The sequence below is a fragment of the Osmerus eperlanus genome, chromosome 6, assembly GCF_963692335.1.
Source record: "Osmerus eperlanus chromosome 6, fOsmEpe2.1, whole genome shotgun sequence".
NCBI lineage: Eukaryota > Metazoa > Chordata > Actinopteri > Osmeriformes > Osmeridae > Osmerus > Osmerus eperlanus.
The window spans coordinates 14350257-14369942 of record NC_085023.1 but is presented as its reverse complement, the minus strand read 5'-3'; the positions used below and the strand labels follow the sequence as shown (position 1 = coordinate 14369942).

General features: G+C 43.4%; 4 protein-coding genes across 5 annotated transcripts; 2 read left to right on the top strand and 2 right to left on the bottom strand.

The window, feature by feature from the left end:
* Positions 1 to 195: 195 nt before the first annotated feature.
* Positions 196 to 1299, bottom strand: sprn (shadow of prion protein). The gene is made up of 2 exons (XM_062464517.1): positions 1294 to 1299; positions 196 to 666 (listed from the first exon to the last, which is right to left on the bottom strand). Exons 1-2 carry the CDS (start codon positions 1297 to 1299, stop codon positions 196 to 198), a joined length of 477 nt encoding a protein of 158 aa, XP_062320501.1.
* Positions 1300 to 2105: 806 nt separating this feature from the next.
* echs1 (enoyl CoA hydratase, short chain, 1, mitochondrial) lies at positions 2106 to 5249 on the top strand. The gene is made up of 8 exons (XM_062463749.1): positions 2106 to 2261; positions 2885 to 3082; positions 3260 to 3387; positions 3773 to 3872; positions 4086 to 4190; positions 4328 to 4447; positions 4546 to 4613; positions 4730 to 5249. The coding sequence occupies exons 1-8, from the start codon at positions 2171 to 2173 to the stop codon at positions 4793 to 4795; spliced, it is 876 nt and encodes a 291-aa protein (XP_062319733.1). The 5' UTR covers positions 2106 to 2170; the 3' UTR covers positions 4796 to 5249.
* Positions 5250 to 8772: 3523 nt separating this feature from the next.
* Positions 8773 to 10409, top strand: fuom (fucose mutarotase). The gene is made up of 6 exons (XM_062463748.1): positions 8773 to 8908; positions 9249 to 9317; positions 9411 to 9481; positions 9634 to 9732; positions 10039 to 10112; positions 10262 to 10409. Exons 1-6 carry the CDS (start codon positions 8824 to 8826, stop codon positions 10326 to 10328), a joined length of 465 nt encoding a protein of 154 aa, XP_062319732.1. The 5' UTR covers positions 8773 to 8823; the 3' UTR covers positions 10329 to 10409.
* A 959-nt stretch (positions 10410 to 11368) lies between these two features.
* Positions 11369 to 13134, bottom strand: si:ch211-217g15.3 (uncharacterized protein LOC368914 homolog). Of its 2 annotated transcripts, XM_062463747.1 has the most exons (5): positions 12972 to 13113; positions 12774 to 12840; positions 12615 to 12652; positions 12126 to 12435; positions 11370 to 11885 (listed from the first exon to the last, which is right to left on the bottom strand). In XM_062463747.1, exons 1-5 carry the CDS (start codon positions 12977 to 12979, stop codon positions 11658 to 11660), a joined length of 651 nt encoding a protein of 216 aa, XP_062319731.1. In that variant the 5' UTR covers positions 12980 to 13113; the 3' UTR covers positions 11370 to 11657. The 2 variants fall into 2 exon arrangements, with proteins under 2 accessions (XP_062319730.1, XP_062319731.1); XM_062463746.1 differs by having other exon boundaries at positions 11369 to 12435; positions 12972 to 13134.
* Between the last annotated feature and the right edge of the window lie 6552 nt (positions 13135 to 19686).

Genomic DNA, 19686 nt, shown 5'->3' with positions numbered 1-19686 from the left:
ATACCCTCTCCAAATCATGTTTTGAAATGGCAAAACTATTACTATTTAATAGCCTAAATGCAGTGGGGGGGGGGGGGGGGGGGTTGTTTCTTCCATTTTCTAACTTCAACCTTCAGGCCATGGGGAGCCATGGCTTTATATGCAGGTTAGGTCAAGAGCACTAAACCAGCAAGGCCTAATCAAAATCTAAAACATTTAATCCATACTCTCCCAGATATGTCCATATTTAGGCAAAATTATAGTGATAAAGACAGATAAGATTTGAGTAAACGAGGGTTCGTTGTGAGTGGCTTTTGATGTTTGGGCATTAAAGTAGTTTGTCCTGTTGTAATAGTCCCCTTCGTACTCAGAGCTGTCGTCCACTTTATTGTTGCGGAAGGCAGATGCATACCAGTTATCAGCCGATAGTGCGACCGCTGCACCGGCTGCTGCTGCAGCTGCAACGCGCACTGGGGAGCTGCGCCCTGCCGCCCTAAACCGCGAGCGTGTGCCTCCATAACTTCCACTTCGGTAATGCCCCCCAGTTCCACCGCGAGCTGTGCCTCGTGCAGACCCCCGTGCGCCTCCACGGCCGCCCTTGGCAAGCACGGACTCAGTTATGAACGAAGCGATCAGGAGAAACGTCCAGCACGTGGCTAATACTCGCATCGTTCCCGTCATCAATACCTAAATGAATGACAATAGCAAATGATCATGATTTATGGGCCTGTTCTATTTATCTCACCACAGTGTCATCTCTCACCTGACGATAGCCTATCGATCTGGCCTGTTTTGTGGAAGTTCAAAACCAAGAGCTTGTCAGTAGTAACTCGCCGTCGCTGATCAAAAAGACAAGCACTTGGCACTATTTGAAAAGGAAATAAATAATAGAACTGAGTGTTAAAAATGCTAATCGTGTTAAGTAGGTCAATATAAACAGAGCACAACACGGGACACTGGATTCTGGCTTTATGCTTAGGAAACATTTGTAGGCCATTCTAAAAAACCATAGCTTCGCCACAAAATAGGTAAATCGTAAAGATATAGGCCACAGATTAGTAGCCTATATAAATATATTACATAAATAGCCCATTATAAAAAAAAACTGTGAGCTGAGCGATATTCACCAGACCATATAACCATACAAGCACTAGAGAGCTGATCTTGTACGATAAACATGCTTTCTCAAAAACCGTGATGATGGATTAAGATTTATTTTTATTTATGATTATTATCGGTAGCATAATTACGCTTTAGCCGTGCAACCAATTACTGCAGCTATCGATATCATAGGTAGCCTACATCTTAACCAACTTGCATAATTTCTCTATCGTTTACCAAATAAATCTTACCTTGCTGTGTCAGTCGAATATTCTTTAGCTTTGCAGATGCTCTCGATACCCTAATTCTGAATAATGTATCATATCCGTGCTCAAAACATCTGTGTGCTTGAACGAGGACGCTCATTCCTTTCTGTAGCCTTTCCTACAATAGCCTATTTAGATGCTCGCTCCCCTTACACGCTCATGGGGTGACAGAAGAACGGACACGAGTCTGTCTGTGACTCCTCTCTCCTCACTTATTTGAAAGATTAATTGTCAGGGTATTTAATAAGAACCACTTCCTCAGATTGCTTCCCAATGATGGTAGAGGGTGGTACGCTCTGGATTGACTGGCAGGGGGTTTGGCTCTGTGGCTGATGTGCTCCATCAAGGCTTCACTCATGTGGGCATACAGGATAACCTGTGGAAGTAAACACTACCTTGACTTTGAATTACCTTGTGTGCTAGAGAATTGGAAACGTGTTTTCTTTTCGGTCTGGGATCAAATGTAGTACAATTTGTAAAATGTTTATTATCCTGAATTTATCATTAGCCTACCTTTAGCCTATTTTCTCTGCTCCAGGCCGATTTGCATTTTCAGATTAGGTTATCAGATACATGAAGCATCTTGCCTGTGTTTTATTTAGGATATATATATATTATTTATCAATGCAGACACATTTCCAGTTCACATAAAGGAATTGTTTTTATTTTGTGGAGGCAGAGACGCGCACAGAATCGCACCTTTATTTTCCTCGTTGGCTTGTAATGTCAAATATCGCGCGATCAAGTATTGAGAACTCGTGCGTCTGGTGTCTCTGTTGGCTAGCCCCTAGCTAGCAGTGTAGCACTACTTCGTCCTCGCAGTCATGGCTGTGTTCTGCAGAACCGCTGCCCGTCTCTTGATACCAGCTAGGTCACTCACTGCAAGTCTCTCGGTTGCACGGCAGTACAGCGTAGGTACGTATAGGATACATTGTCAAATAACTCTTACTGTGGAGGAAATCTACATTGTCCTTTCCAATTCCACAATGTCATGGAACTTCTTTGCAAATTGCAGCCTGTGAGCCAAAGTGGCTACGACACTGAGTGATCAGCGTCATAACCTGCCAGTCATAGTTTAACTACTACATTTCTCTGCATAAGAAATACTTTATTAGTGACAGCCTATACAAGCTACAGGTTTGTAGTTTGTTATTGGTAAAATGATTAGACTATCTTGGATTCTGCACGTTAGCTTGCTAACTATCTAGTAACTAGACTAGCACTATTAAACAAGGCTGTCAATCCAATGCTGCTGGATTTGCGCAGGAACGTAGTCGATCTAACGGTGAAAATACTATTTGATGATTTATATTTAAGAACGGAAGTTCATCCACAACAATATATTGTACCTGCAACAAAACTTAGCCTTTACCCTACTGAATTATTCCGTATCTTTTCAAGGACACAAAGCCTGCAGATTGTGATAACAGTGTTTTTAAGTGCCACAGGTCAGCCTTTTGTTGAGACACCCTCACTTACTTGCAGTTTTTGAACCATTTCAAGGTCCTTAACAGTTATGTGTGTGTGAATGCTTACAGGTGGTCAGTATGAATACATTGTAGTGGAGAAGCGTGGGGAGAAGGAAGATGTTGGGTTTATTCAGCTGAACCGGCCCAAGGCTCTAAACGCTCTGTGTGACGGTCTGATGCTGGAGTTGGGCCGTGCGCTGGATGCCTTCGAGGCTGATGGGCAGGTGGGAGCCATTGTCATCACTGGCAGTGAGAGAGCCTTTGCAGGTCAGTGGTGTGTGTGTGTGTGTGAGGGGGTTATTTGCATAAGTAGGCTTAAAGATATGTCTATGACCTTCAAATCTCATCTGAGTAGATGCGAATCTTACCATAAATGAAAGTTGGGAGTGCCACTGACCAGAATGACAAATTAATCAATTCATCATCATCGATGTGCGTCTTCAGCGGGGGCAGACATCAAGGAGATGCAAAACCGAACATTCCAGGAGTGTTACAGCGGTAACTTCCTGGCCCACTGGAACAGGGTGTCCACGGCTAGGAAGCCAGTCATTGCAGCTGTCAACGGATTTGCAGTGAGTATCTTACTCTTTAACCCTTGTGCTGCCTTCGGGTCACATGACCCAAAGGTTCATAATGAACCATCATTGTGTTTACCCAATTTTACCCAATACAAAAACAAATTAAAATAATTTTCTTTTAACCTTTGCAATGTGGGGGGTCTGAGACAGCCCAACGGTTAAAAGAAAATGCTTCACTTTGTTTTTGTATGCGGTAAAGTTGTCGCAATACGACGGTGGGTCACAATGACTGATGGGTCAGAATGACCCGAAGATAACACAAGGGTTAATCAATTTGTGCTTGAGAGAAAACATAGATCAGTGTGTATGTTGTAACTTGCTCCTGGAACTTTGTTGTATGCTTAAGTCTCTCTCCCTCTTTATGTCCATCTATCCGCAGCTGGGTGGGGGTTGTGAGCTAGCCATGATGTGTGACATCATTTATGCTGGAGAGAAGGCTCAGTTTGGCCAGCCGGAGATTCTGCTGGGAACCATCCCTGGTGCGCCTCTTCCTCTCCGTCCCCTTCCTCTTCATCCTCCTCTCCCTTTACATGATCTCCAAACTTTTTCTCCATCTCTCTTTTTTCTCGACTGTTTCCACTCCGCTCCTGTTTCATATGTTGTCTGTCAAAAATGATGGCCTGTCTGTCAGCCCATCATTCTTTTTGTGTTAGCTTGTCAGTGGTACTGACTGATGGGATGTTTGTCTGTAGGAGCGGGTGGCACTCAGCGACTGACCCGTGCAGTAGGGAAATCCTTGGCCATGGAGATGGTATTAACAGGAGACAGGATAAATGCACAAGAGGCAAAGCAATCAGGTACAAACACACACACACATTCACAGAGGAGGCCAAGCAATTAGGTATTCAGGTAATACAGATATTCACTCCAAACCTTGTATGACTAATATTTCAGATTGGCCACTCATGGCTCATTCTGTGTGTATGTGTCTCAGGTCTGGTGAGTAAGGTATATCCTGTAGACCAGTTGGTGTCAGAAGCCATTAAATGTGGAGAAAAGATTGCTGGCAATTCCAAGATAATCTCTGCCATGGCCAAAGAGGCCATCAACGCAGGTCTGTCTCCTTTTTTTTTGTCGTCAGGAATAGTGTAAAACGCTATTCGTTATGAATACCGGACTGGTTTTACCATGTCTTTCTCTCTCTGGTTGCAGCTTATGAATTGACTCTGGCTGAGGGAAATCGTTTAGAGAAACGGTTGTTCCACTCTACCTTTGCTACTGTGAGTAAAACAATGTCATTTTTCGAAGGGGCTCTGTGTCCATTTTGTGTTTGTTACACATCAAGGCCTGTGTCTAAATGTGGGTGTGTCGTGCCTACGCGTGTCTGTGTTCTCAGGGTGATCGCAAGGAGGGTATGACTGCATTCGTGGAGAAGAGGAAGGCCAGCTTTCAGGACCAGTAGAGCTAAGCAGAACCACCACACACATAGTCCTGTTTATGCAAAGTTCCCAATGATCCCAATCTCTGTGCTGAAAACTTGGATTTCTGCATAAATCCTGCACAAATGTAAGAAACCACAACAATGAACTCACATGGATGAGAAGTTTGACTTGTGCCCTGTTTGAGTGCTAGACTGTGGTAATGCCTTTTCAACTTCTAAACAGTGTGTGCGTGTGAATTCAGCGTAGTGTGATTATACGCTATGTGCATACACAGTTATACTACGTACAGTCATACAGTCTGTAGAGTCTCTACATAAAAGATTAGTCCTGTTGAGATGAATGATGGAACAGGAAGCGTTATACCGACCACTAACACCTGACCATGCCTTTGATTTTCACTGCAAATGAACATCCACATTTTCTAGATAAACACGTTTTCCCTGTACATTTTGCAAATAAAGCTTGATCAAGGTGCATGCATGATCTTGTCATATTTGTGCTTTACTTTAAAATTATACTATCGGATGTATGTATTTTCTGGTAGTCAAACATTTTGAATTCCAAATTTCTTAACATTTGAAAACTCCAATAATATCCTATTTTTGCTTGAAGGTGTCTACCTATCCATCTGTTATCATGTAAGTTGATTATGTTTCAAGTCAATTAGGCATAGAGACATGTCTGTATTTTAGAGGTTTAGTGTGACAGATGGCAGGAGATATTCTCTTAGTCTAAAAGTAATTATCCCTAATTGCTGTTTCCTATGTATGGGAGATGGAAGTCTCAGTGATAACCTAGTACAGAAATATCTGGGTTGATGGTGATGATTACTTAAAGTGTGTCTTTGTGGCAGTTCATCGGAACTCTTGTTTCATGTAACTGTGCCCAAGTGTTGTAAGATGGACGATGGTTCATGCTCATTTGACGAAACGTGGCAGCGAAAATAACTAATGGACTTGTGTGCAGGCCAGGCCACTTCACACACGAATTAGTTCAGAAGAGGCCTCAGTGTACGAAGTGACAGTTCTATTTTTCACCAGTAGGCGAGGCAAATACACCATTGTTTAAATTTCTGCTAGTTGCCGAATGAGACGCGACCTGTTCTGTGTTAGGCCCTATTTGAAATCCATTATTTTCTGAGTTAAAATGACCTTTTTAAATGTGCATTTATGGAGAGAAAAAATCGAATTAAAAAGCAGGAAAATGTTTTACAGCCGTTTAGAACATTTACCATTACTTTACATGTATTCATTTAGCAGACGCAGACTTTTGTAAAACTGCAGTGACAGTTTTACAAAAGCGCATAGGTCAATGATCATAAACAACGAGATAGCCCCCAAAACATTGCGGGTAGCCAAAACATAAAGCATACATTGTGAAAAGCAAATAAGTGCCAATGGGAAGAAACATAAGAGCATGTAGTTTAACAAATTACAAATAGAAACACCTAGGTTGCCGATGGATGACAGGACGAAACTGTGGCCGTCTCTGTTGGGCTTTATATTTTAATTTATGTCATTTGTTTGTAATAGCCTATTTGTCACTTGTGCCTCTCTTCTGATATGAACCGTATGTTAAAATATAGCATGTGCTATCGAATTTATTGAAATTCCAAATGTCCTTTGTTTCCATTGCCGAAATAGCCAAATAGCCATGTGTAGCCTACCTTTAAGTCAACATGAATTAAGGCACATCTTTTGATTTGTTTGGAACATTTCTTTCTTTTTCCAGGAACGTTCAAATGGATTCCCGGATTAATCTCAAGTATTTTTTCTATTCTTGTAAACTTTTCTAATAGCCTACCATTAGAATTATAGGCCTAGCATAATGTAAAAAAGTTTCGGGTATACCCTGCCTAACAGTTGCTTGTGACGATAGCATCTTTTCCATATAGACCACCTGTCTTTGCCCCAGTATAATATTTTAGCATTATTAACTAACTCTACAATTAGTGGATTTAAACGGAAAAGTTGGTTAATTGTTATGTTTTGTTTTACTTATAGGCCTATATAATAATAGAAAGGCATGCCTAGTTCGCTTTAAATGGGCTATCGTGATGAAAACTGTTAACCTGTTACGACGGTTTGAAATAAATCAGACGCTATTGTGTTGAAGCATTATGTATGAATATTCATCCAGCTTATTTAATTAAACAATTTAACCAAAAACAAAAAACGTGCACCATTCCACTTCAAACGTAACGAAAACACCAGAACAGATTCGATTATGGGGCACTTTCTTTAGTCACTCTCCGATCATCTGAAGGCACTTTACGTCTCTGATCTCGGTTTCTTCACACGACGGCGCCCCATATCTTCACAAGGCCGTGGCCTAATTGATTTTTATTTTCATTCAATATTCCCCTGGAGCTTGCTTTCTTGTCAGCCCCTGGAACAAAACTTATAAAAGGAGAGAGAAAACTCGTCTCCTTACACCGCAGGGACGCACAAAGGTTTGCAGAGAAAGTCGAAAAGAAGCACCCCTTTGAAGTCTCTCCCCTGCTACCGAAAGGTCAAAATAATAAATGTAGACCCAATTGAGGCTCTCCTTGCAGACAATGAGGGCAAAACGTTACATTTTGGCAGCGCAGTCCCTCATAGCGTGATAAACTCATTTAAAGAAGCCGAACTAAAGAGGGAGCAGCATGAGTCCACAGAAAGAGAAAATAGCTTTCAAACCAACAGACAGGCCTGGCTCCAGCGAAGGCCCTTTTCTTCTACCCATCAGTCTCCGTCCGTCTCTCTCTCCTCTCCTCTCTGTCCTCTCCCAGCTGCGAAGCCTCCACACACCCATTCACACCACGCTAATAGAAATTTCCTCTAAATTACAACCTGATCTGGAGAGAGAAAAAGAGGAAGACAAAAAAGAGTCGACCTCTACATTAGTAGCAGCTGCACGTTCGGTCTGTTATTCTTTACCACGGACTCGAGCTTTATTTATGCGAGATGCTTTGGGTCCCTCTCTAAAAGCTTTTTCATGCAGATCTCATGCTTATACAGAGCAAGATATATCTGATAGCCATGCAGAAGTTTCCTCGGTGTTTTGCGGTCCGGTTGAAGGTTGCCGTGGTTCGGATGAAACGCGGCTATAGGGTGGAATGGTTTTCATCTGACAAATATTTTCATTATCTCGCATTCTTGGCACCGATGGCCATGTCGGAATAACACGTTCAGAAGTTTTTGCTTTGAATTTTGCCCACCCGAGGGTGTCAGAAACAACATAGGGCCTAAATTCCCTCTGCTGAACTAATGTAATAAGTCTGGAGGGTTGTTTAGTAAACGACTGGTCAGATTCCAGCGCTCAGTTTGAAACAGATGCATGACTCGAAGCAGAGAATAGACTGAGTGGAGAAGAAGTCAAATGAAAAGTTAGCCTAATGATGACGAGCGTGTGGACTAGTTGAGATTAGGCGACAGTGCAGGAGTAGGCTATCCAAAGACAACCACAGTCCCATTGCAGTCCCTCAACTGATGGTTGTTTTCGAATGAGTCTACAGAGTCTATATATTTAGCATATAAAGTCCCAAAACATAATTATTTGAATTCAGGTATTTGCTATTAAGCTAATAAGTGTATCCATCCAGTAGGTTTTCAAAGAAAATTATACATGAAAAAGAGCGGAGCAGCCTATTATGCACGCATTACGCACCGAATAAACACTCATTATAATTACTTAAAATACGAAGATGCAATAATTGTAGTTTACTTTAACATTTTAGTAGGCTATTAGGCTAATATTTCTGTAAATGTCTCTTGTCATGAACTGACAAGAAAAACTTTAAAATTTTATGAAAAAGCTCATAAATCCAAATGAATAATCTCCTAATATTTCCTGTTGCAGTAAAGTGAATTCTATTTTATTATATTCTAATCTATTCACTCACTACTCACAGGCCGGTGCAACTTTGTCTGGTGTGCAGACAGGAGCGTGAGGTGTGAGCTCTCTTTGTTCGACCAATCAAACTGCTGACTGGATCCCGTGACTCACTTCCTTATTGACTCTTGCACTGCGTCCGTGTGCTGAGATAAACTGAGATGAGGTTGTAGCCATGGTTGTGTTGAAAGGAATTCCCCATATTTTATCTCCAGAATTGCTTTATGCTCTAGCAAAAATGGGCCATGGAGATGAACTGGGTATGTTTCTTAAGATTCTTTCGACTGGCTCTGTTCAGCCGGGATACAGTTGCCGAGATTGTTCTTGTTGTTTATCTTCTCCAGCTCTGCTAAAAGCTATCACATTTTGAAACTAACAAACGTGCTTTGCGTTATGCCACGTCACTTTCAGCACTAATGGGATTAAACAGCGACACAAAAAGTAAAATACATAAAATGCATTTCAGTAGCATAATATTTACTAGTCTCGTGAAGATACCTAAAGTGATAAATGGAGGTCAACAATCAAACTCTCAGTTAGCAGCATTAATCCACGTACAAACTGAAGGTTGATAACTTTGTCATTAAACTTCTCCTTCAGTTCTTGCTGATGCAAACTTTCCTACTTCCTCTGTTTGTGCCTGTGGTCCTACTGAGATTCGAGCTGATGGTTTGTAAATGTTTTACCAACAATTCTTTCCATAGCCATTTCTGCCATGATTGAAACCACTTGTCAGGTATCACATTTTCATCTGTCCTGCAGGGTTACAGGTCCCAGAGCTTTTGGCTGCCATTTTGAAGTTATTTCCCTTGGATACATACACCCACAGTGCGGTAGGTCAAACAAGTGACTTACAGTTGTTTCTCTCAACACAATGAGTAACGCTGGATTCATTCTGGATGTAAACATTGTGTTAATATGATAATATATTTGTTTTCTACTATTGTATGGGAGCCCCTTTTGAAATGAGGTTGTGGTGTTGTAGGCTGCCGTGATGGAGCTTGTGGCAAGTGACAAACTGAAAGGTCTGACTGTACCTGTATGGGACACCTTCACACAGCTTCTATCTGATGCAGGGTCACAGGTGGGAGGAAGGTGGTACTCACACACAGAAACACACATACTGTACACTTACCAACAACTGCAAGTGAGAGACCTAAAACACCAGGGGTACAGGCATGGCCATAACTACATATGAGGAACCTGATGTTTGGACCTCAGAGCAAAATAAACAAATTTTAAAATGCCCCAGATCTATGTTCTACACTTCTGGTTGGACCAAATCTCAGATGCTGGGCCTAGGTTATGGGCCTAGGTACAGGGGTGAAGACAGGCCCAGGTGTATACTGATTGACTTCTCCGCTGAGTGTGTATTTGTGTTTATACATAGGCTCCTCTGGAAAAGGTGGAGAGGTTTGCCTTCTATGAACGGGCAAAGAAAGCCTTTGCTGTTGTGGCTACGGGGTAAGATGTACCAGCTTTAGGAGGTCTAGGTCTCCTGCATAACGTCATATCCGGTATCACTGTGTGAGCTGCTCTGTGCTTGGTGATAGTTATTGTGTGTTTTCACAACCCCCACTGTGTAAGTGTTGGTTGTTTGGTTCTATTGACAGGGAGACGGCTCTGTATGGGAACCTGATACTGAAGAAGGGGGTCATCCCTGCTGAGCTACTGCAGTGACAGACACACGCACACACTCACGTAGTATATCAGTAATTCATACATAGATCTACAGCTTGTAAATAAACATTTTTGAATTTTGTTTGTAATGTTATTCAATTTGTATTGCTATATGACATTTTTCAGTTTAAATTTTCCCTAGTTTGTGAATTATGTAACTTACACAATTTAAAAGAATTTACAAATTGCACAATTTATGCAAATCACTTATGTGAATTAAGTAATGTCAACTAATTGTTTTAATAATTTATGTAAATTGCTTAAATTATGTTACTTCAAAAAATTGCAGTTTTTGTAAATCATGTCAATTACATAATTTACACATACTGTAAATTGTTCTGTTTACTGGGTCACTTCTAAACAATGAAGTAGTAAGTAAGGGCATTTGAAAAGCAAGATTCTCTCCTTGTGTTTGTGGCTTAGAGACTGAAAAGTGTGCAAGTATGTTTAGAACAGGGTTCCCGCGGGGTCTTAAAAAGTCTAAAATTCTGAACTTTAAATTTAAGGCCTTAAAACGTCTTAAAAAAAGTTTTTCATCCGGTCTTAAATTTCATTTAGTTAGGTCTAAAAATGGTTTTACCCTCATTAATTTCCAGAAACGCTGGCTGCATTTATGAAACTATGTGAAGGTGAAGTCCCACATCTCACATGACCACAATGTAACTTTTAAGTTAAAATAAACAATTAAAAATTTGGACCCAGGCTGTTGCGGTACCCCAGCACATCTGAAAAAGCATGCACACTAACCCAGGGAGCTAACAGCCCTACTGTCTTCTGGTTTTCTGACACCCCAACTCTGCAGGTTGTTACAACTAGATAGTTCAATGTCAAATTTAAATGTTGAGTGGAGATTGTTATGATCCTTGATAGCTCATTGGTTAAGGATGTGGGCTACCGTGTGAGGGGTTGTGTGTTCAAATCTGTCTGAAGGATCTTCTTACAGCTCAATAATAACATTTATATTACTTAACTGATATCAGTTAAATGAATTATCATTGGTTAGAGCAAGATTTGAACCAGGAGTACCAAGTTTGACTCGATGGTACACATGCTTACACCACTGAGCCACAGGGGTTCCTGCAAAGTTCCTTTCTACAAGACAATGTAATTGCCCTTATGACACTACTAAATGCCAAAGGACAACATACGTTTTGTTTCTGCTAAGCCTTTCTGTGTTAGCCTTACTGTGTCTTTATTGTTCCAGAAGACAGATAGATCATCATTCAAAAACAGGTTCATACAGAACAAATTACTCTGATTTGAATGGTTGGGCTGTCAACCTGGATGTGTGTGAGATGGGTGAGACATCAAGGTGAAGCTCAAAGGCAGTTAGTGGTGGTAGAGGTGATCCAGGTCTTCCTCTGGTTGGGTGTGCTTCCTCTGTACTGCCTGATCATAAGGCAGCAGAGCAGCTACTGGAGTGTCAGCCACCCTGTGGTGAGGAACTGATGCAGGCGGGTCGGCATGGTAGATGTCATCTCGGTCCTCTTCCGGTTGCTTGTTCTTGATGACCTTGCTTTGATCCTGGACTTCTGCCGCCTTCGGAAGGAGGTCCACCTGGGTATGTGTAGACCTGTCCCCATGATAAATGTCATCCATATCTTCCTCTGGAACAGTATGAACTCTATGGAAATCACCACCTCGTGGGATGAGCTCTTCCTGTAAAGGCACAACCACTTGGTACGCTCCGTCTCCCCCCTCCTTGGTCCCAGGGTGGTACACCTCATCCCAGTCTACCTCAGGCTCCTTTGGGTCCACCTCGTCTGAGAATGTGTGTGACATGGCGTCTTGATCTACCTCTGCTTCCTGGTAGTACTCGAGGTTGTCTCCCTCCTCCAGGGGTTCTGCCTGGACATCCTCCCTGGAGAAGGTGTCCTCTGGCTGGGGCCAGGCTCCGAGGATGTCTGCCATCTGGCTCTGTTCCATGGAGGGGTGGTAGAGATCGTCACTGTCCTTCTCGGCCTTCAGGTATTTCTCCTCCTGTCCATTGCCTCTCATGTTCTTCCAGATGGCCATGTCGGGGTTAATGTCATAGTCAGTGACATCCATGTCCTCTGGAGGCTCCACCTCTCTCAGTCCCAAAGGCATCTTCCCTTCAGTCAAGTCCCTGGGAGAAGAAGAGGGGAAGTGAAAAGGGGATCCCAGACATATCAAACACATTGTATGTGACTCAGTTTTGACTCAACCGACTCAATGACTCAGTTTTATCATGACTATTTATGAGTATATCGTCATTGTCAGATCCATGTTCATCGATGTTTATTACTCTGAAAACAGATGACTCACATCAGAGTTTCCTGGAACGCTGCATCAGCCACTTTACCCTGTCAGCACCAGTCAAACATAGAGAGTTGGTTAGGTTGACACACCAAGATCAAAACATGTAAACGTGATTATTACAAGATTAGAATTTGGGCCTTATAACTTTTACTGTGTCGTACTTACAGACAGTTTGAATGGCTTTGCTGTGATTCCATACAATAGTAGAGAGGTACAAACCAACAGTGATAACCTGTAAATATTTCATACAAATTATTCCTACTGTATGTCAAAGCGGGCACCTTCCTGTACCACAGAACTCATTTGTACCCACATACAATTCAGTCAGACTAGTGTAATCAAATCGAAGAAGTATGATCTTACCTGAACATTGTGATTGTGTTTGTTGAGTCTTGGAGTGTATGTGGATCTGACACACAGACTTCTTTTAAACATACCAGTCATGACACACGGCACCATAGGGCAAAGGTAGGCTCATAAACCATGTTCTGTTTGAACCTTTGAACTTTCACTAAGTAAGCTGTAAGTCTATAACTGGATGAACCACGGACAGCTGAAAAGAGTAGTGAGACAGTGATTCAATAATTAAATAAAGGAGTTATGAAAAGACAACTTATTTTCACAGTTCTGTTAAGTCACAAGCTCCCAATTTCACACTTAAATAGAATTGTTTATGAATATAAAAGGTTCATCAGTATTCAATGGATATGGATGTGAATCCAAATGAAATACCTAGGGGAAGTCTGCTGTGAAAGAAGAAGAACCGAAACTCACCTTTGCTCTCAACTCTTATGCAGTTATTTTGGTTGGCCGCATGAAACAAGAATGTGAGCTTGTCTCAATTAGAAGTCGAGTATCAAATGAATCATCTCAGTCTGCTCCTACATTATGACCACCCCCCCCCCCCAACCCCCCACCCCATCTAGAACCCAAAACACTTTCTCGCTCACGCACACACTCCCCCTCCCTCTCTCACGCAGTGGGTATGAACAGACCAAGGGCAGACAGACATACACCACACACTTCCTGCCCTGTTGGAGGGATGGCTCCATAGCGTCTACTGCTATCTGGCCTCTATATCAGATCCATATGTGCTGGTACTAGGAGAGCACTACATACTACCTCTATTCAATCCTGCAGACACACACTGACTGACTGGCACACTGACCCCTGCAGGACACTATGTGAACTGATGGGAAAATAATTGATTCCCAGAGACAGATGCCACTCATTAGACATATGAAAAACAATGCACACACCACAGGAAGAGGCATAGACTGGGTTTGGATGTCTGTCTTGGTCTAAAGACACACTGGTCTTACACACAGTCTGCCAGAGAAAAGTGGAGAGTCATCGTGGGAATGTTCCTCATTTCTCCCAGAAACCACAAAGCAGAAAAGAAAAAAAAATCTGGAATTCCTGACCTGAAAGTGAAGTCTGATGGATAAAGTGTGAAAGGGCCTTGACCTAAACCCACTCTCCCTCCATCGCTCTCTCCATCCCTCTTGTGGCCATGTTGGCTAGTAGCCCTCTGATAGGCAGATAAATCACTAGCAGTTACTTTCATCTGTAGCCGAGTGGCCCAACACTAAACCACAGTGACTCACCACCGCGCCCCCATCTCCGCCCAGGCACTAATGATCCCCATTAGGTCCTGCAGCAGAACATGTGTCTCTATGGTAGAACAGGTCTGTGAGGAGCTGGCCTTAGGCCTTCCTGCTTAGTGTTCTGGTCAGTCCATTGGTGAGAGGGTTCAAAACTGGGGGAAACCCACGGATGATCAACTGTTTGAGGATGGAAGTTGGTCTGGTATCTAGGCTGTCATGCAACAGGGTGAAGGATATTCAGTGGATTTTGAAACCAAACGCGACGCCAACATCGTGGTCTGTGGTTGAAGAAAACCTCCTCACTGTGATACTGAATAAGCTCAAATGAAAATGTGACATTAAGGTGTGATAAAATGTGATAAAAGTTCTGGCCTCTCTGAACCCTCTAAATAAACACACCAAAGTAAGCACACCTACCGAATGGAAACACAGCTGATCTGGACAATCAAATAAGTCAATATTTGAGGCAAAATGTGTCTAACCCTCACTTGAAGGGGGTCTTTAAAGAACTAACTCTGGGACAGTGTTATTTTGTCAAAGGTTTATCTGGGTCCTTCCAAACAGTGTTAGCACACAGAGCTTAAGCCCAACCATCATCTTATTTTCTCTCCAAAGATTTGGAAACAACACAGGCCTCAGTGGTGGAATGTTCCTAAGAAACAAGTTCACCAAAAAAAAAAAAGGAATTGTCTTTTTGGCCGGGATTGATAGGAGGGTAATTTGATTATGATATGTGGTGTGCCCTGACACCTAGAAGCTGTATGAAGTTTGGTGAAGTCTGCCAAAACATGAGCAACTAAGCTCCCTTCTCCCCCTCCCATACCACTGCCCCGAGGTAAGCTAACGCCTGGGCAAGTGTCGGTGTGTGTGAGGGTGTGTGTGTGTGGGTCGAGAGTTTTAGAACGTGTAAAGGGAACAATAAAGACTAGAGTGACTGTGAGCTGTCAGCAAAAAATGACTGTTGGCAATGAACCTTGACACGCGCACACACACACACTCTTACAAACTGGCCAGGGTATTGCGCATAGGAAGCCAAGAATAAATTGCCTGTCTGTAAGTATTTAAGTGCAGCATTAAGATGTGATTTATTCCCAGAAATATGGCATTATTGGAGAGAACATGCTCCAAGTGGTGCATCTTGGAGCAATTTAACTTATATGGGGGAAAACCACCATGATGAATATTTGAATAGGTTCCAATATCGGAATGGTAGGATTAAATGGTTACACTTGACTAAAAGGGCCCGCTACACACTTGGATTTATGTGTGTGTATTTGTGTGATAATATGTGTATACTGTAAGTGTTCGTGGGCTCCCACCCCTTACATCTTTTTGGAAGAATTTAAACTTTTTTATTTGAATGAAAGATGTCACCTGACTTGACACCACCAATGATGACAGCTGGGTCCTGGGGAATAAAAAAAAAACATGTAGGTTTCTTTATGCATAGAGGGGTAAACCAGTAGCAAACTTGCCCTGTACCCATTGGACTCCATGCTCTGTACTGGCATTCCACCCCAACCCCTCCAAAGGGGTGTGGGTGATGTTGTAGTCTGAGCCATGTTCAGCCTGCAGAACTTCCAGTCCTCCACATTTGTTCAGCAGATGTCAGTCACACAGACAGAGGAAGCCAGGATAATGATTGGCTGTGGACTGTGGGCCTCGCCATCAACATTTATTGTGTTTGTTGTCTAATGATGGACGACTAACAGTGGCAGGGGCTGATTTTGCCGGGTAATAGACGTTTTAATGCGAGTCCACATCTGTGAGATTCACATTTGCTCTGTCGATTTATCAATGCAGATGAAGATGGCTCAACGGGGTGACGTGAGGGGGATCTTTAGAAACATATCTAAGAGAACAAACTGTTCTGAATGATACATCTAATCCAAAAAAGTTTCTCCAACAGCCTTAGTGTGTGTGTTTATTTGAGTGTGTGTCTGTCAGTGTGTACTTGATATGTATTTGAGCGTGTGTATGTCAGTGTGTACCTTATACAGTATGTGTGCATTGAGTGTGTGTCTGTTAGTGTGTACCAGTGTGTATCTGTTTTCCTTGTGTGTCTCTTTCAGTGGTTTATGCAACAGAGCCTCAGTGTTCAGTTTGATAGTAGAGATAAGAAGAATCCTGACGCCCATCATTTGTTGATGAGTATAGATTCGGGTTGAGTGTAATTGATGTCCCACCACAGGAACTACTCTGCTGGCTCCTGCCCTACAGCAGCACAGGATCGTTACTCCAGCCGTCAGAACAACCCAGAGAGGAATGCTGTCGGCATGTTTGTGCATGAAAGTCAAACTTGCATCTGTATATGTCCTCTTTTGTCGTTGGAGAAACAAATAGAGGAGAGACAATAACCAGCTACAGAGGAACCAAATCAGACTGGGGAATTGGGTCCCTCTGGCTTTAAACTAGTTTGAACTGATTATGTTTAGCTGACTGTTGAGAGTGTAGATACCAGAGATGTGTGATGTGTGCAATGAACGCACACAGTACATTGGGATGACGTCATCTTCATTGTCGTTGCTCGGTTAATAACTCGTCAAGATGTTGCCTCGAAGCAGGGAGGCCTATCTGAGCCTAACCGCCCTCTCAGCTCATCCGCCACAATCCCCTCAGTTCCTAACGTTGAGGAAATCTGGGGTTTTCTAAATAACTAAAATTAACTCAATGATCTACAATTAACATAATTGATATTTCACCAACACCCATTAAACACACATTAGACTTCTTCAGAGTGGAGCCCAACCACGTGAATTACAGGCTTGCTGCAGGGACCTCCCTGAAGGACTGGGGATGATGTGAATGTAATGTTGCTTTAATGTTGTTGTGATGTTGCTTTGTGTTGTTTTGATGTTTGGTGGAAGCTGTCAGCGTTATTGAGCTGCTCGAGAGGGAATTAGTCTGACATCTGCTCAACAGTTGGTCATAATTCATAGAGTGCGTGCATGCACAGACACACACGCATTCTAATGCACACACGCACGCGTACACACGCACACTCATATGAAACGAATGACGAAGACTATTACAACACAATTCGAAAAGAACACAAGCCATGCCAGGTAGCGGTTGGAGACGAGGGAGTAGGGGGAGGGGAAAGGATGTTAAGCGAGGAAGAAGGGGGAGGGGGCTAAATGACCTGTATTTTATAAGCCCAGGAACAATGACCCTGATGACAGGTCCGGTTGAGAGAAAGAGTACCAACTAGGATCGGTACTGACAAACACAGAAGCCAGACGGAATTATGAAACTTTCACTCTGCCTGTTATGTAATGGAGACCCCAGACCACTTCTCTCGGGGGATGTGGAGGCCTTTGTGTGAGAGAGGAGACGGAGAGGAAGGGGAGATGATCATGCCCCCCCCCCCCCCAAAACCTTTCCTCCCTACTCCCGTCTCTCCAGGCAATGTGATTGGCCCTTTTGTCTAGCCGACTTAATCCGCCCTATCTGTTAGCGGCAGTGTGAGAGATGAGCATTAGTCTAGCAGCATTAGCAGCATTAGCCATGTGATATGAGACTGAAGAACACAGGGACCACTCTGGTGGATGTCTGTCTGTGAATCAGCTCAAGACATGAGAGAAGGAGGGTGGGGGGTGGGCCGTGACAAGGGGGAGAGATGGATGGATAGTTGGAAGAAACTGGTGTATATTTCCTGCTCCATGTCTCTCTCACACTCGGAGCGCTCTCTCCGACACAGACACGCTCTCGCGTTTTCTCTCTCCCTTTCCGTCATACACACACACACACACGCATGGACGCTCGCACGCGTGCACATATACACTCATAAATGCCCCACTTCCCTCTCTCAATCATTCCCCTCATACACTTAGTAAACATGTGGCAGCAGTTAAAGTGAGTTTAATAGCTATTTACTGTGTTCTCTAGGCTTTTCATTAAAACACATTTTCCACTCTGAGATTGCTAATGTTTCAGAAAACCCTCTTAAATGAACTAGTTATCATGCCAACATTTAGCATGCTCACTCACTCACACACCCACATGTGCACACACGCACACAAACAGATGATAGCATGGATCACTGCAGCTGTGAGGAAGGTGATCTCCAGTAATGACCTAAGCCCAACATCAACTCTGCTGGGTGAGGGTGAACATGTCAGTGTGTGTGTGTGTGTGTGTGTGTGTGGGGGTGTGTGAGGGTGTCATGGATTGGGGAATCTAGGGGAACTAGGGGAATGATGTGACGGAATTCAATTTGAATACAGTAAGGAGAAAGACCCTCCCTCTGAAGCTCTGCCCTCCACAGGGCAGTGGGAGAACTACAGGCAATCCTGTTCTGCACTTAAACTCAACCGCCAACACGGAACAGTGCATCTGGCAAATATAAAGGATAGTACATTTTTTCTAAGCCAGTACTAGTAGTACACTTAAATGAGGTGAATGGACTGATATCCCAAGTGAGTATCTAAGTGAGAAGCCAACACTATCCGACTCTTTCTGCGTGAGGCCTGGCATGATTTGTCCGTGGGCGTAGGTCTGTTTGAGCCTGAGGTCTCTCTGTTCCCATGGCTGACAGACAGAAGGGCCGTGGAACAAGAATCGCGAGGCGATCGCGTCCGAGGAGCGCAACATTTCGGAAGAACCGAAAGACGAGAAACAAAGCGAGAGGAACGGAGGGAGAAAAACAGCGCCCCTCTTTCTCTCTCCCTTACTTCCCCCCCCCCAGCCCCCCTTTCTTCCCCCCTTTCATCTGGTATGTGAATAGCTCATCACTGGATACCACTGAGTCCCTGCCTGCCAGCTGGAATACGGCTGACCGCTGACCCTCACCTCTCACCCCTGGCCCTGCCGAGTTCTATCACCCGCCGCACCTCAATGGCCTCCTGCGGACCTCCTCAGGACCAGTGTTAACATGGCGATGGCGCATTGCCATGGGGACACAGGGGGCATAGGGAGAAAGAGAGAGAGAGAGAGCCAGGCTGTGATAGGTTAGACACATACACACATACATATTTTTATGTGTCTTTGTGCGTGTGAACCCATTATATCTCACCCCTATCCCTCGCAGGCCACGCTGACATTGCATTCTGACTGTGGACAGACTAAGACCTGCGAACCTATAGATAAGGAACAGTCTTTGATCCTGAGGCTTGTCTGCCCTCCTGGTTAGTGTCCTCGTTCTCTGGGACAGGACTATTTGAACACTCAAGACACAGAGCAACTGTGCTTCCCTGGTTCTCCACGCCAAAACAATACAAATACATACAAAAGAATTTGAAAAGGAATAGCATGTAACATCAGTGTGTGTGTGTGCGTATGTGTGTGTCTGCATATTTAAGCTCGCGTGTCAGGGTCCTATCCATCGCAACGTTGCCCCCGAGTTAAAGTGAAGTCCATGCTGTTCTTCCCCGGGACAGCAACTCCAAAGAGATCCTGTTACAGGAGAACCATACTTTCATCCTTATGAAAGACACTTGTGGCTAACCAGTTCTACTAACTCTGGCTACAGA

Coding starts and splice junctions, on each gene's coding strand:
- echs1 (XM_062463749.1), top strand. CDS start 2,171: ATGGCTGTGTTCTGCAGAACCGCTGCCCGTCTCTTGATACCAGCTAGG. Junction 3,873..4,085: donor TCTGCTGGGAACCATCCCTG/GTGCGCCTCTTC, acceptor GTTTGTCTGTAG/GAGCGGGTGGCACTCAGCGA. Junction 4,448..4,545: donor CAAAGAGGCCATCAACGCAG/GTCTGTCTCCTT, acceptor CTCTGGTTGCAG/CTTATGAATTGACTCTGGCT.
- fuom (XM_062463748.1), top strand. CDS start 8,824: ATGGTTGTGTTGAAAGGAATTCCCCATATTTTATCTCCAGAATTGCTT. Junction 8,909..9,248: donor GGGCCATGGAGATGAACTGG/GTATGTTTCTTA, acceptor CTTCTCCTTCAG/TTCTTGCTGATGCAAACTTT. Junction 10,113..10,261: donor TTTGCTGTTGTGGCTACGGG/GTAAGATGTACC, acceptor TTCTATTGACAG/GGAGACGGCTCTGTATGGGA.
- si:ch211-217g15.3 (XM_062463746.1), bottom strand. Junction 12,653..12,773: donor CAAAGCCATTCAAACTGTCT/GTAAGTACGACA, acceptor TGGTGCTGACAG/GGTAAAGTGGCTGATGCAGC. Junction 12,436..12,614: donor GCGTTCCAGGAAACTCTGAT/GTGAGTCATCTG, acceptor TTCTTCTCCCAG/GGACTTGACTGAAGGGAAGA.